Source organism: Carcharodon carcharias, chromosome 14 (assembly GCF_017639515.1).
Source record: "Carcharodon carcharias isolate sCarCar2 chromosome 14, sCarCar2.pri, whole genome shotgun sequence".
Classification (NCBI taxonomy): domain Eukaryota; kingdom Metazoa; phylum Chordata; class Chondrichthyes; order Lamniformes; family Lamnidae; genus Carcharodon; species Carcharodon carcharias.
The window spans coordinates 28,117,664-28,132,690 of record NC_054480.1 but is presented as its reverse complement, the minus strand read 5'-3'; the positions used below and the strand labels follow the sequence as shown (position 1 = coordinate 28,132,690).

At 43.5% G+C, this 15,027-nt stretch overlaps 1 protein-coding gene across 12 annotated transcripts in view; it reads left to right on the top strand.

The window, feature by feature from the left end:
• LOC121286861 (band 4.1-like protein 1) overlaps positions 1–15,027 on the top strand; it is a 278,934-nt gene that overhangs the window by 179,613 nt on the left and 84,294 nt on the right. For all 12 annotated transcript variants that reach the window (XM_041204025.1, XM_041204027.1, XM_041204020.1 and 9 more), the window contains one exon: positions 11,887–11,991. In XM_041204025.1, coding sequence (XP_041059959.1) covers positions 11,887–11,991 — 105 coding nt within the window. The remainder of the gene's footprint in view (positions 1–11,886; positions 11,992–15,027) is intronic.

Sequence of the window (15,027 nt, the reverse complement as noted above, 5' to 3'; positions counted from 1 at the left end):
TCACTAAATCCTGAGTATCCATTGTTTGCCTTTGGCCCACCAGGGTTCTGGTAATGAAGTCTAGCCCTCAAAATGGACTGGGCATTTCATTGGCACTACTGGGCACTGGGCACTTGGCTGGTCAGACACCCGGTAGTTAAAATCCAGCCCATTGAAGAATCTTTGTCTTTGGTAAGCAATCTTTATTCTTCATTTCTGTTGGGCCCTTCCCAAAATGGAATATTTCCATTCTAGTCAAAGGTGACTTATTACATACATATCACATGAGCCTATAAACTACTCTTGGCAATATTAGAATATGAATGCATTTTGCATTCATGGGATTTTTCTCTGCTATTTTAATGGAGGCTCTAGGCTATTTAGGTTAAATGGTTTATTACCACTGCAAACAAAGGATATCATGGCTGCAGTAAGGATTCATCCACTGATATCTTGGAGGGTAATTGCTAAACTGCTGTATTTTAATTTCCCTATATCTTTGAAGGCTTTATGATATTTTCACCTCTCCCCCACCTGTTCCAACATCCAAAGCTCACTTGGCAGCCAGATATCAATAAGATCCTGGGATACAGTATATGAATGATTTGAGACATGATATGTGGTAAATGAAGGGCAGGATTTTCCCCCCCATCGAGGGGGAAATTGAAGTGTGGTCTTGTGTGTCTCTGATCGGCGCCCCCAAACGGGGGCGCAGCGCCATTTTATGTTGGCCCGCCCAGCGTGATGTCCGCCAGGAAGCACTATGTGCTCCCTGTGCAGGTGTGGGGGGGTGGGGGGGGGGGGGTTCCCTGATCCATCTTCCCTCTTTCGTGCGTGCACACGAAAGTGCGCACTCATCTCCCTGAGGCTAAGTGCTGCCTCTGGGAGATCGGCTCTACAATAAAAAAAATATTAAAAATAGAGAAAAAAAAAATCCCTCATGTGTCACTGAGTTGGCACATGTCCAAAACTTTTTTAAAAAATTTAAATTTTTTAAAAGCTACATGAAACCCTCATCCCGCCCGTGGTTGAGGTTTCATGCTTTTTCTGAAGCCCGCCAGGGATCCCGGCTTGCCCGCCAACCTTAAGGCTGGATGGGCAGGTCCATTAATTACTTTAATGACTCTGTCAATGGCCTCAGTTGGCCAATGACAGGTCGGCGGGCTCACAGCTGATTTTGCTGCGCCCCCGCCTATCTGAAAATTTAAATGGAGTGCGGTGACGTCGGGAGTTCCGCCCGACTTCACTGCGCATCATTTATGCGTCGGCAAGTGGGCCCCGCCACCCCACTCGCCGATGGGAAAATCCTGCCCAAAGTGTGCAAAGGAGGAACAGGTGATTTTGGAATTATGGGTCCTAGAGCTCTCCTTAATGGGGGTTTTTCTCACTTTATCCCTGGGTCAGTTGAAAACTAATTGATAGAGATTGATTACTATGATTAGTTAGCAACTTCATTATCCTTTTAGGCCGCACAGCAGTCTGGAAGGTACCACACATCGGTCAAGGACTTTTAAAATGTATGCTGTACATGGACAATGCAGTGCTCAGAGGAGTTTGTAGCCCACCCAGTACAAAGAAAATTTAGAGGGAACATTGGTTGAATCATCCAACTACGAGGATTGATTGTTTTTCACCTAATAATTCCTGTTTTCTTATATTAATATTCCAGTTAGCTTGAGACTACTGTTCACTTTATATGTCATCATTAAATTTGAAAAGACTTGAATAATCAATATGAAATACTGACTAAGCAACTTGCTCACAGGAAAAATATACTATAAGGAAGGGGGCACTCAGCCATGGAGCTGAGGAGGTCCCAGGGGTAGGTACTGCTCTGAGCTAGTGGATCTCAAATTTGTTATTCCTGTGCACTTAGTCACGATTGACTAAGAGCTGCTAATAATGTTATTGTAAAACTTTTCAAAAGAAGTCTTTCCAGTCACTTTTGGATAGCTTTAAAATATAATGCTTATATAACAACTTCACCCCAATGAGGTCTGCAACGTCTTGAATCTGCCTAGGCCTCATCTGAGGTATTTTTCTTAACTGTGACTCAATTTATTTACATCAATAGCTGGGTGAACAACTGTAATCGGATGAACTGAACATTGCTGTAAGTGTAAGGTGCATCATAATGTTTAACTATAATGTTTTCGTTCATGAAACTAAAGTAAAATCTTAAGAAAATTTTCTCTTGGAATTTTTGAATAATCTTAGTTCCAGCTAGGTTAAAAATTGTGAACAAGGCTTATGTGCATCATCTGTTATTTCTCAGTCTGTCTTTTAATGTAGGCAGTGAGGTATTAACCCAATATCTTAATCAAAATGTGAACCAAAGAATGTCATAGAAGCATGATAACTATTTGACTTCAAATATCATAATCATAATTGTTGGTGAAAGGGATTTTAATTCCCCCATTTTGTCTTATTTTTTAACCAAAAATAGGCTAAAGAAAAATGTGATTGAGATTAGTTAAAAGTGGACTTATCCTTCCATTCTAACAACTATTGACTTTTTCTCCTATGCTCAAACCTGTTATTCACCATTAGCAAAGCATTAAAAAGATTTTGATATCTCCAAAGAGGATTGTCCAGTGGATCCAATTCAAGTGCTCTACTGTCTTTGCAAGTCTATTCTCTTGAAATCCAGAACGTGAGAAAACTCTAATGCTCATTCTGGATTTCAAGAGACCCAGTTCTGTAAAGAAAGCAGAGGGCTTGAATCCTGTTGATTGGGCAAACCTGCTAGATGGGAATATCACCAACACACAAGAAAAATGGAATACATTTGGCATTATTCTACTGCAAAATGGTGTCATGTACTTCTTTGAAATCTAATGATTGGAAACATGGGGCAACATTTTTCCCCCGGCGGGAGGGGTGTGCGGGAGTAGGCACGGGTGGGCGAATTCCTGATCGGTGCCCCCAGTTGGGGGCATGCTGCCATTTTACATGGGCAAGCCAATTAAGGCCTGACATGCGCCAGGAAGCGCTATGCGCTCCCTGTGTGAGCGGGGAGTGGGGGGGTTGGATGGTGGTGGTGGATTCCTGAGCCGGGAGTACCCTCTTTCGCGCGTAAGAGCACACAGATCTCCCTGAGGCAAAGTACTGCCTCAGGGAGATCGGCTCAGGTTTGAAACTTTAAATAAAGATGAGGAAAAAAATTTCACTGCTATGTCCCCTCATGTGACACTGTCCGCATTGTCACATGAGTTGGGACATGTCCATAACTTTTATTTTAACACACTCTGAAATTTTAAAATCCCTCATGAAACCTCATCCCGTCCGTGGACGAGGTTTCATGCTTTTTCCGAGGCCCGCCAGGGCTCCCAGCCTGCCCGCCAACCTTAAGTTTGCACGGATAAGCGCACTAATGATTTCAGTTACTTTTGTAATGGCCATTGACAGGTTGGTGGGCCTGCATTCGACTCGGCTGCGCCCCTGCTGACCTGAAAATGTAAGTGATGTGGGATAGCATCGGGAATTCCACCCGAAGTCACCCCACGTCATTTTACGCGTCGGTGAGTGGGCCCCGCCCCCGCTCGCCGATCAGAAAATGCAGCCCACGGTAAACAGAGGGGGTTCACTGCGTCAATACCCACCTAAAGAATCTCAATTACCACAATAGGGTTTTTCATGTTCTGAGACTACTTGAGTTAGAAAGACCATTGAAAGCTTTTGTGCAATGAGTGCGAATTCAAACAAACATTCAAAAGGGAGCTGGCTGATAACACAATGTACAGAAGCGGGATAGACTTCTGAGTAATGTGTTTCATGATTACTATTGTCTCCTGGAACTTAAATACTGTATTTTTTTCCCATCAATTACATTTACATGACTTTGTTTTTTATGCAACAAGTGGTTGGTGACTGGAATGCACGGTCTGAGAGGGTAGTAGAGAAAGATTCAATCATGGCTTTGGAAGTTGGATAAGCACCTGAAGAGAGGAAATTTGCAGGACTTTGGGGAGCGGGCTAAATAGTGGGACTGTTTGAGCAACTCTTGCAGAGAGGCACCACGGACATGACGGGCTGAGTAATTACAGCATGGAAGGCCATTCTATAAAGATTACATAGGAAGTAATCAAATACTAGGAATATGGGAGTGGGATTTTTTTTATTGTAGCTACAAGAATATACTATGGGAGTTTTATGGATTTAAACTAATTCATGTCTTATTAAGAATGGTAAAAGTAAAGTCTGTATAATAGGCAGTCTGAATTATGACATAATTCACAATGAGATATTCACAAATGGTTGGACAGAAAAGAAGCTTTACTGCGCAAAAAATAGTTCCCAAAGGATTAAGTGACTGATTTCATGGAGACTAAAGCATTGCTTTTAAAACGCTGGTGATTTTGACAAGCAGATTTGTCTGAAATCTGCACTATTCTGGATGTGGTTGGCTCCTACCAAGAGAACCAGAAATTGGCTGATGTCATTGCATGATCCTCAGCACATCCTACAACTTAGCTTAATGATTTGCTACTTAGTTCTCCCATGTTCTTGACACGGGCTTAATCATCCTGCCCAATGAACATCAAAGCATTAAAATATCAAACATAGAATTTAGACTATGCTGAAATGTAGTACAGTACAGGATAATGGAACAGAAAGCAAGGAAATCTTTTTCAGACAAAAGGGGTTGAGAGGCTGAGGAACTCAGGAGTTAATTATTGAAGCAGAAATCATGTCAACTTGTCAGAATATATTAGATAGGTGGCTGATTATGGGAACTGCATTAGGACTACTGCTTGGATTGAGGATACGCACCAACCTGGACTAGTTGACTCTGTTTCTGTCTTGCAAGTTCAATGTAATTCTACTTAAGCTATGTAATACTACCTGTTACCGCCCGCAACTGCATTAAGTTGACTTGTAAATTTATCTTAAAATACCTCTTCTGAATGCAGCCAAAGGCTAGTACTTGTTGGTCTTGTTTTTCTCTTGGGACTACTTCTATAACATGAGACAGATACAATGTGAGACAATTAAGTGCTGCCTCTAAATAAGGATAGAGAAATGATTGTGGGCTGAAGTCTATGGACTAAGCCATATAATCAACACACAGATATGTAACTTCAAAACACAAGCACAGGCACTGCAGGCAGTGAACTAAATGCACCAAAAAAAAAACTCATTAATTTAGAATGGTTTTAAACCATGCTCTTCATACAAAACAGAGCTCTTTTTTAGCTCCTTCCTTAATATCGTTTCAACTTAACCTTGAGATTCCAGCACCAGGCACAGGATGGACTTGACATTGAATTCTGCCCTTTCATTGCGAATCACTATTCTGCAAGATCTAAAAGCTTTTCATATAAATAATAAGCTAAGTAGTACCCTTTCCAACCAAGATAAAAACAGGAAGCACAATGCAATCCACTTGAATTTGATGGTAATGCTGTTCACTGATCCGACATCTGAAACTTTTGTGACTTTGTTTCTGCATTGCATGGTGATGTCTCTTCATCATATAAATGCCAGACACAAATGGGGAGGCAGCAGCATAGTGGTAATGTCACCAGACTTGTAATCCAGGCTAATGCCTTGGGGACAAGGCTTCAAATCCCGCAGCTGGTGATATTTAAATCCAGTTAATAAATCTGGAACAGCCCATGTAATAGTGATCATCAAACCATTGTTGATGTTGTGAAAATCTACCTGGTTCACTAATGCCCTTTAGGGAAGGAAATCGGTAATCCTTACCTGGTCTGGCCTACATGTGACTCTGGACCCTCCACAATGTGGTTAACTCTTAAATGCCCTCGCAAGTAACTCAATTGGATCTAATAGCAAAAAGGAATGAGACCAGATGGACCACCCCGCATGGACCTAGGCACTGGAAATGACAACAGCAGACCCAACCCTGTCGATCCGGCAAAGTCCTCCTTGCTAACATCTGGGGGCTTGTGCCAAAGTTGGGAGAGCTGTCCCACAGACTAGTCAAGCAACAGCTTGACATAGTGTCCTGCTCTTGTACCCAGAGGCTGGGAATTCTGCGGAGAGTAACTCGCCTCCTGCCTTCCCAAAACCTGTCCACTGTCACGAGGCACAAGTCAGGAGTGTGATTGAATATTCTCCACTTGCCTGGATGAGCGCAGCTCCACAGCACTCAAGAAGCTCAACACCATCCAGAACAAAGCAGCCCCCTCCACCACTTCAACATCCACCCCCTCCAACACTGACGTACAGTGGCAGCAGTGTATATCATCTACAATATGCACTGCAGCAACTCTCAAAGGTTCCTTTGACAGCACCTTCCAAACCCAAAACCTCTATCACCTGGAAGGACAAGGGCAGCAGATGCATGGGACCACCACCATCTGCAAGTTCCCCTCAAGGCCACACACCATCCCGACTTGGAACTATATCGCTGTTCCTTCACAGTTGATTGGTCGAAATCCTGGAACTCGCTCCATAACAGCACTGTGGGTGTACCTACACTACATGGACTGCAGCAGTTCAAGAAGGCAGCGCAAAGAATTTTTCAAAAAGTGGATGGATGACAGCTTCCATAAACAAATCAGGGGAAGGGTTTTTCCCTATGGGTTGGGACTGCAATGCCTGGGTCAAATGGAGGTCAAACCCTGCACTGCCTGGGAAATAGCCACCTGTCCTTAATGGTGAGCTCTTGAAACTGGAGGGCCTCCAGCTTGGAAGGCAATGAAGCCCACAATGCAGCTAAGAGAGAAAGGGCGCCTCAAAATGGAGTCGCCCTCTCTCCAACTTTAATACTTTAAACTTAAGTGCCTTTAGCAGCCAGGCCGCTATTGTCGAGAGGGAGCCCCTTCGCTGGGCGGCCTATGGCCGGGCGAGCAGCACCTGCCTGCAGTGACGGACCCCAGATCTGCCACTCGGTGGCTGCCTCCAGTCAGCTGGCCTAGCCCCTGATGCTCCTGACAACAGGCTTTAATAACCTTTTAATCATCCTCCATTAGCTCTCCGTCACTTGCAGATGGGTAACCTTGCCAACCCCAATCCCACCTCTGGGGAAAATAACCAGGTGGCAGGATGGTGCCGGTAAATTGGCATGCCAGCCGGCAGAACTGATTTTTGCACCCCCTGCCTTTTGGTTCTGGTCCCTGGTCACCTTAAAAATTGAACATGCACTTTTCATTCTCTCACGCACTTGGATTAGTATAATCCAAAGCTAACAGTTACATTAAATTGCCGACTGGAGCATGCCCACAGATGCTTCTGCCATTCTATAAGGTGAAAATTACCAGTAAGGTAAATTAAAATTCACTGAACTCCTGCTTCAGATTTCTTCAGAAAGAAAATGACATCCCAAACAAAATAGAAAGGCAAAATACTAAAGCAGGCAATGTTTCTCCAAGAGAACTGGAAACAGTGTGGTTATACATTTCTCAGAAAAGCACCGTTATTATAGCTTCTTGGAATGTAACTGTGTTTTGGATAAATTAGCTGAGTTTTGAATTATTTCTTTCAGGACAAGGAGTTATTCTTAGTGAAAATAATATCAGCACTCTTTGGTGACATCAAAACCCATTGGAACATCCTCATTTTTTATCCATCTTGAAAGGACTGAAGAAGGATTGTTCTCCATATTTAATTGGGGATTTGTGAGGCAATTATGTGGTCTTATTATGAGTCAAATTAACTTGTTATTCAGATACAAATATATAGAAGATACTGCATTTTTGATTATTAATTTCAAAATACACACACTTTGGGCTAAGCTTGTGTGACCCGCAGAAATTAAGTAATCATACATGTACCTCCTAAACTCAATTTTAATTCCATCTAAATCGTCCACAAACTTTTCATAATGCACTCTGATTAAAAGGGAAGCACTAATTTGAAATCTTACATGATGGCTGCCCATCTTTTTTTAACAACAACTACTTGCAAGCAGAATTTGAAACCCCCTACTGTTTAATAATTTCATTTCAGTTCAAGTGCCACTTAGTACACACTCTTCAACCGTAGCCACCCCTTAATTTATTTAGCCTTGTTGTAGGAGAATTTAGTTCATGATGCTCAAGAGAGGTCATGAGCAGGAGGGTAGAGGAGGTGGGATCATGCCTAACCTTAAGCATCTCATGCTGTACAAGGGAAAAGTATGGAGATGATAAGAGGCACTGCACTCTCACCAAAAGAGATGTCTGGTTGTGTGGCATATTGCCGGCACCAAGTTAGTGACTGAATGCTTGCAGTATTGTCCTATGAAGCACAACACAAACACATGATTTTACCCACTTCTTTTCTCTTCATCGAAGGGGTAATGTTCACCCATTCTAAGCTTCTGTCCTGTAAAACATTCATAGCAACAGGAGGAGGAACCTTACCCATTAGTTCCTGAAAAGAGTTTCCTGCCTTTTGTTACTCTGCGCTATGCTGCACCTGCTCCTGAGAAGCCTTGTTTTGAGTGGGGGTGGAACATCGAAATCTTCCAGTGGACTTAGCCCTTCAGAGGAAGTGAGAAGCATGTCGAGACCTGTGTAAGTTAGAATGAACTTTCATTTAAAAGTGTCTTTTGTTACTTCAGAACATCCCAAAGTGTTGTACAACTAATGAAGCACCTTGAAGTGTCGTCACTGTTGTAATGTGTGGAAACCTGGTAGCCAATTTACACACAGCAAGACTCCACGAACAACAATGAAATAATGATAATCTATTTAATGATGTTGGTTGAATGATAAATATTGTCCAGGACCCTGGGAGAACTCTGTGTGCTCTTTGAATAATGCTGTGGAATCTTTTACTTCCACTTGGAGGAGCAGACAGGGCCTCGGTTTAACATTTCAACCAAGAGACAATGTCCCAGATAGTGCTGCACTGAATTGTTGGCCTGGATTTTGTGCACGAGTGTTTGGAACAGGTTGAAAACCCACAACCTTCTTACTCAATGACAAGAGTATAACCACTCTCTCATGCAGCGCGCTAAGCTGAGGCTGACACCTAAGGATATAGGCAGAATGACAAAATGGTCATTGCAAAAGGTGAGGTTCCTATCTGCAGAAATTATGGTCAGAATTTTTTGTCCCATGGGTGGGCACGGGCCCAACCTGATCAGAGGTAAAATCGCACGAGAAGACGTTGAGCGAGTGTCCTGACGTCATTGCTCACTTGTGCAATATTTCGCTCGGTGGGCACGCGCAAAAGTTGGAAGCGCGCCCACCAACAATTAAGAGGGGAATTAAGCCCATTAACGGCGCAATTGACATTGAATGTTCTGTTGAAGGGTCACGAGGACTCGAAACATCAACTTTTTTCTTCTCCGCCGATGCTGCCAGACCTGCTGAGTTCTTCCAGGTAATTCTGTTTTTGTTTTACTCTTCCTATATTCTTCTTTTGATAATGCCACCGCCCTCTGAGTCGTCAGCTGCATTTTGAAATTGTGAAAGGAAAAAAACTTGTATGCAGAACAAATCGTAAACCTTTCAGAGAAGTCAGCTGCAGACTAGGACCAAAAATTGGATTGCGAGCTGCATTTTGCCTCGATGTTTTTCTGTTTGCGCTAATTTGAGGTGACTTGAGAAGTTTGCACTAGCATTCTTGCATGCCACCCTTTGAACCCTGGAGTGCTTTAATATAAACATCCTTTTGTTTGATGGTTTCTTTGAAGTTGCTTTTTAAAATCTAGAATTCACGAACAGTAAGAGCAATATTGTGGGTAGGGTGATTCAGTACCATTTCATAATTTGATATTTTCAGAATAGCCAGGCCAGTTTCAGGAAGCTAAAAGCTTGTAGTCATTAAAGCATAGGTGAACACAACAATGAAACATGGCCCATAAAGATATTACTATCGATTGCAACCCCGGGAAGACCACATCTTGAGATGATAATTCTCATTAAATCGATATGCCAATGTGGTAAAAGAATAGACAAAGCGGGTATGGACCTCACTGAATTGCTGTACAGAGATCCAGCATGAAGTCGATGGGCTGAATGGTTTCCTTCCGTGCCCTAATGACTCGGTGACTCTAAAGCAATTTTGCATTAACCAATCTGCGTGCTATCAAAGAAAGTTAGAACCGAATAAGCCATTGACTTTAGGTGTGAAGAAATGAAATGGAGGAGGCATTTCACAGCTGCATTTGTTCATTTAACTACTTTGAGATATTTGCCTTGAGTCTTTGATGCCTTAGGGAAAAGGGAGCCGTCATGGTAGTAAGAATCTGTATGTAGTTGGGTTACAAAGGCTTTTGAATTTTTTTTAATGTTCTGTAAGTTTACCGTCCAACAATTCGCCAAAGAAATCAAAGCTAAATCTGCAACAGTATTCATCAAAGTAAGTGATGCTGTTTGAGAAATGTGATATTAAATGAGTGGAGGAAGTCACGCAGAAATAGCTTATGAGCACAGAAAGCCTTTGAATAGACCCCCTTTTGAGACAAATCAAACACTTTGGGCTGGATTCTTGTCCTGGAGTCGGCACTCTGACACCAGGATAGAAACTTGGGTCCTGAGTCAGAAATAGTCACCCAGCATATTCAAAGGAATGGTCAATTAGTGGCCTAATGGTGTGCTCGCCATCTAATCAAGGATGTCGGGAAGGCTCCCAGTGCTGGGGGCGTGAATAGGAGGCCATCCAGCACTAATGGAGCTGCAGACTGCCAATGCCGGTAAGGGAGGGGGGGTGGGGGGAGTCTCAAGGTGGCGGTGCGTCCTCAGCACTTTTTACAAACTATTTAAAAAAGAAAAGGCCACAGCTGCAAGGCTGCCGTTGTGGGAGGGGGAACACTTCCAGCGGACAAACCCCCAGTTTTCTGGTAGGACACCGCTCCAGGCACCTGCCAGGGTCTGGGTGCTACAGGGTCCCTCAGGCAGACTGGAAAATTCCAGTCCGCTTCTGATCTTTGGCCTTATAAGGCTTTTAATTATATTAACAAGCTCCACACTGCTTGCAAGCAGAGCACGTTACCCTGCCAACCTGCTCCGTAAAAATGGCCCAGAGGCAGGAAGGTGCTGGCATTGGGAAATTCCAGGCCCACCCGCCTTGGTTCCCCATCTCCAGTGGGCTTTCAACATCCTGCACCTTCATTTCGAATAAAGAGAAATGAATGGATGATGGCACATAGTGTATTAATAATGAAATTGGTACCCACTCTGTGAAAGCCTGAGCTGATCTGTGAATGCGCTTTGCAAGTCAGTAGTTGCACCTCTGGTCACAAATCACTAATGTGGAAGGTGTGGCACAGGCAACATATCCCTAGTAAGTGCCATTGGAAATGTACATTGAAGGAGTTTGATTTGTGGACGCCATAAAACTCTTGACTCAATACCAGCTGAAAATTTAGATCCATTAAGTAGTGCCCTACGTAGCCAGTGAAAGATGGTCAGAATTGTCAATATGGGTTTTTTGTTTTGCACTTTTTTTTTCACATAGCAAAGCCCTTCAATCAGAGCATGATTGAGTTTCCCACATGTCGTAAGAAGCAGGACCATAAGGACCCCCGCCCTCCTTAAAGGCTGGTCACAGACGCGATCCACTTCACTTAAAACCAGAAGTCGGCAAGTTGAGATTCAGATTTCTAACATTTTAACCTCCCACCTGATCCAAACCTGCTTGTATTTTAGGTTAAAATTCTCCCCTACATTACTGTGACTGGCAGAGAAACTGTATCACCTCCTTCCCATAATGCAACATAAATTGTGCATATCAGATCCACTAACTTTATCGCAAGCCTTGGACTCTTCACTGATATCTTTAATTCCCACAACTTTGTTGAAATATGGTTCCAAGATTGAGAAACTTTGTCGGATTGATTTGTATACAAGTAGATATCTTTGCAGAGCCATGAAGGGGCTGAAAAGCAGCTCCATAAACTCCTGTATGGAGCTTGAGAATGGATTTTAAGTGCTTAACTTGACGAATACCTATTCTTTCAACAGCAACTCCATGTGTTGTAATACTTTTTTTTTCTCAATCTCATAGAAACGTGCTAAGGGCCAAGTGCTATTTGATCTGGTCTGTGAGCACCTCAACCTGCTGGAGAAGGATTATTATGGACTGACATTCTGTGACTCTGAAAGCCAGAAGGTGAATTATGTTATTCTACTTAATACTAAATGTGATTCTACTTTTCTTGATCTTTTGTTAAGTGCCAATCACTTAATGGCCACTTTCGGGCCTTCCCCGTAATTAAGAACACCGGGGGTGGAAATCTCACCCCTTCCCAGTAATTGCCAACCATCCCTTTAACATCAGCGACACTGGGAACATGGTGGCTGCTGCTGGTAATGCACCCACCTAAGGCCCAGGATCAACGAGAGACCCCAGGCCACAAATGAGTGAGAGTGGGATGGGGGTGGCGGGACAGGGGTCAGAGGCACGACCATGGGGCTAGTTTTCAGCGACCCAGACAACCCCTTTCCCTTCCTAATGATGGGTCCCTCAGTCAGGCACTGTGCTTTTAACAAGGGACCTTCCCCCACCCCCTTACCGCCCCCTCCCTGAAGCCCACAAACAAACGCACCAGGATTTGCTTTTTGGGCTCCTGGGATAGCGACTCCCACACAGGACGAGGTTCTTAATTAGACATTAATTGCCCACCCAATTAAGAGCTCCAGTTGTCATCCGGACAGGAAGGCCATTCACGAGCCTTCCCACACTGGAATCAATGTGGGGAGGCGGGAAGGTGGCAGGCCCCCCACAATGCACCCCCTCGCCCAATTAAATGCCACCTCCGCCTCCAAACTCGTCTCAGGTTGGGAGGGGGTGGCAATAAATTCTGCCCTTAGAGTGCAGCATAGTCTTGCTGACACATTGAAGGACTCTTATGAGTGAGATCAGTTGACACAGCACGAAGGTTCATTTGTTTTTCTGAGGGAGGTTTGTAGGTTGGCAGGTGCTATCACTTTCACAACACAATGTCCAATTGCTGTGAATGCCAATACCTTTAAATCAGTTAGAGTTAAGTGGTTTTGTGGAGGGATGTTTACTAAGCTGTTCTCTTTCTCCATATATTTATACATTCTTATTTTAGATCTCTCCTTTTGCTTGTAGGCCCATGATCTGCTATCTCACAATTTAATGCATCCTGTAATGTTAACTGCCTTACTTTCTGCAGACTCCTCAGCCAACTCCATCCCACCTTCTTTCAGCAAATATCTAGAAATATTGGTATTAAATTGCTCGAGGCAAGTTGGGTGCTATATGGCTTTATAAGGACAAGAGTGTTAGACCAGGGAAGGCACAATATTCTTTTTTCTGCTCAAGTACAGCACATTTAACATGACCTGTCCCTTTAGGGCCACAATATCTAATTGTTACCCAAAACAAAATCCTGAAGTTAGTAGGAGTTAATTATTGGGGAAGTTTTAAGATCAGCAGAAGTTTATAAATTCCTGTGTTGAGATCAGAAGACAGCACCCTGAATTAATTTGCTTACGTTTTGTTTACTACTTCTGACACTTTGAAGTGTGATGATCTCTGATACATAACAGACTTAATTCTACACAAAAATAGAGTTATTTCTGGCACAGAAGGAGGCCATTTGGCCCATGAAGTCAGTGCCTGCTGTTACGATCCTTGGCCAGACCCTGGGAAGCGGGGGAGATCCTGTTTAAAGTGATTGAGATTCAAGACACCTGCTTTTGGAATATAGTCACAAGATTCCACGGGTTTTGAACAAACAAAAACAAATTTTGCTATGCAAAGTCAGAAAGATAAAACAATTTACAATATGTATCTTATATTCTAACATTCAGAGTAAGGATGAGGTACATTTGAATTAACAGACGAACTGTGATCAAACACACCACACTACAGGGTAAATGACAGATGCAACCAGGACAGAATTCATGGGTAGAATTTTACAGCTCCGTCACAGGGGAGGGGTGGGGGGGAGGTGGGGGGGTGGGGGGGTGTTCCAAAGACTTCAGCGGGACAGGAAGATCACGCTGGTGGGAGGGGCCATAAAATTCCACCCCATGGATTTCTCAAGAACCCACTCAGATGTCAGGAATATAACCAGCTTATATTTCACCCCTTCCTGGGATTCATCTAGTTCTGTCGAAGGGTCATGAGGACTCAAAACGTCAACTCTTTTCTTCTCCGCCGATGCTGCCAGACCTGCTGAGTTTTTCCAGGTAATTCTGTTTTTGTTTTGGATTTCCAGCATCCGCAGTTTTTTGTTTTTTGTTTTTATCCACGTTTGAAGAACCTGCCTTAGGATTCTCTCCAAAAGTTGCTCCCACTCGGCTTTAACAATGGCCCACCTCACAACGTTTCAGCCTTGCCTTCAGAGGTTCCTTCTCCCAGGATTTCTGAGTACACTGAAACACTAACTTACAAGCACACTTACAGGTCTATGGCCATGCCAAGCAGAACACTACTGCTCCAAAGGGATACCTTATCCCCAATGGCCCTCTTTACTTAAAGCCTGCTCCCTACGGCTCTTTCTTTAACTTAACTAGAACCTGTTTCTGTTCATTTTTCTTTGTGACACTTATTGGCTGGTAGATGGCCTCAAACTGACTTCAAGAAGAATTGTTCACTGACACTTAAACTGATCTGGTGCCCCATCAAAACCGTCCCAGAGGGTCCCACCCTTGTTACTAGGCAGGAACCAATGTAACAAGCATTATAATTTAGATGTTACTATCACCATAGACTGCTAATTTAACACCTAGGGACATACAGATCAAAGGATTTCATGACCGTGCATAATTACCTCAATCGTACTCTTGTTCCCTCAAAAGTTCATTTCTGATCCCAAAGCTTGAGTCCTCTCATTTTTCTAACATCAGATTCAGGATCTAATTGATTCAGGACCTATACATCTCTTCCCACCCCACTGTGGCTAATGCCCTCCTCCACCTATCCCATTGTGGCTAACACCCTCTTTGACCTGGTCTCTGGCCACCTGTTCTAGCTGTTGCAGCTATACCCCTGGACAATCCCACTCTGAGCTGCAAACAGTCACCTTGCACCCTCCTTCAGTCACCTTTTGACCTTCCCTCCATCACCTTTGACCCTCCCTCTGTCACCCTTGTCCTGCCTTCTGTGACTCTCAAGCAATCCGCCACCACCCTTAATCAACTGTCTGTCAACCTAGAGCTGCCTGGTCACCAT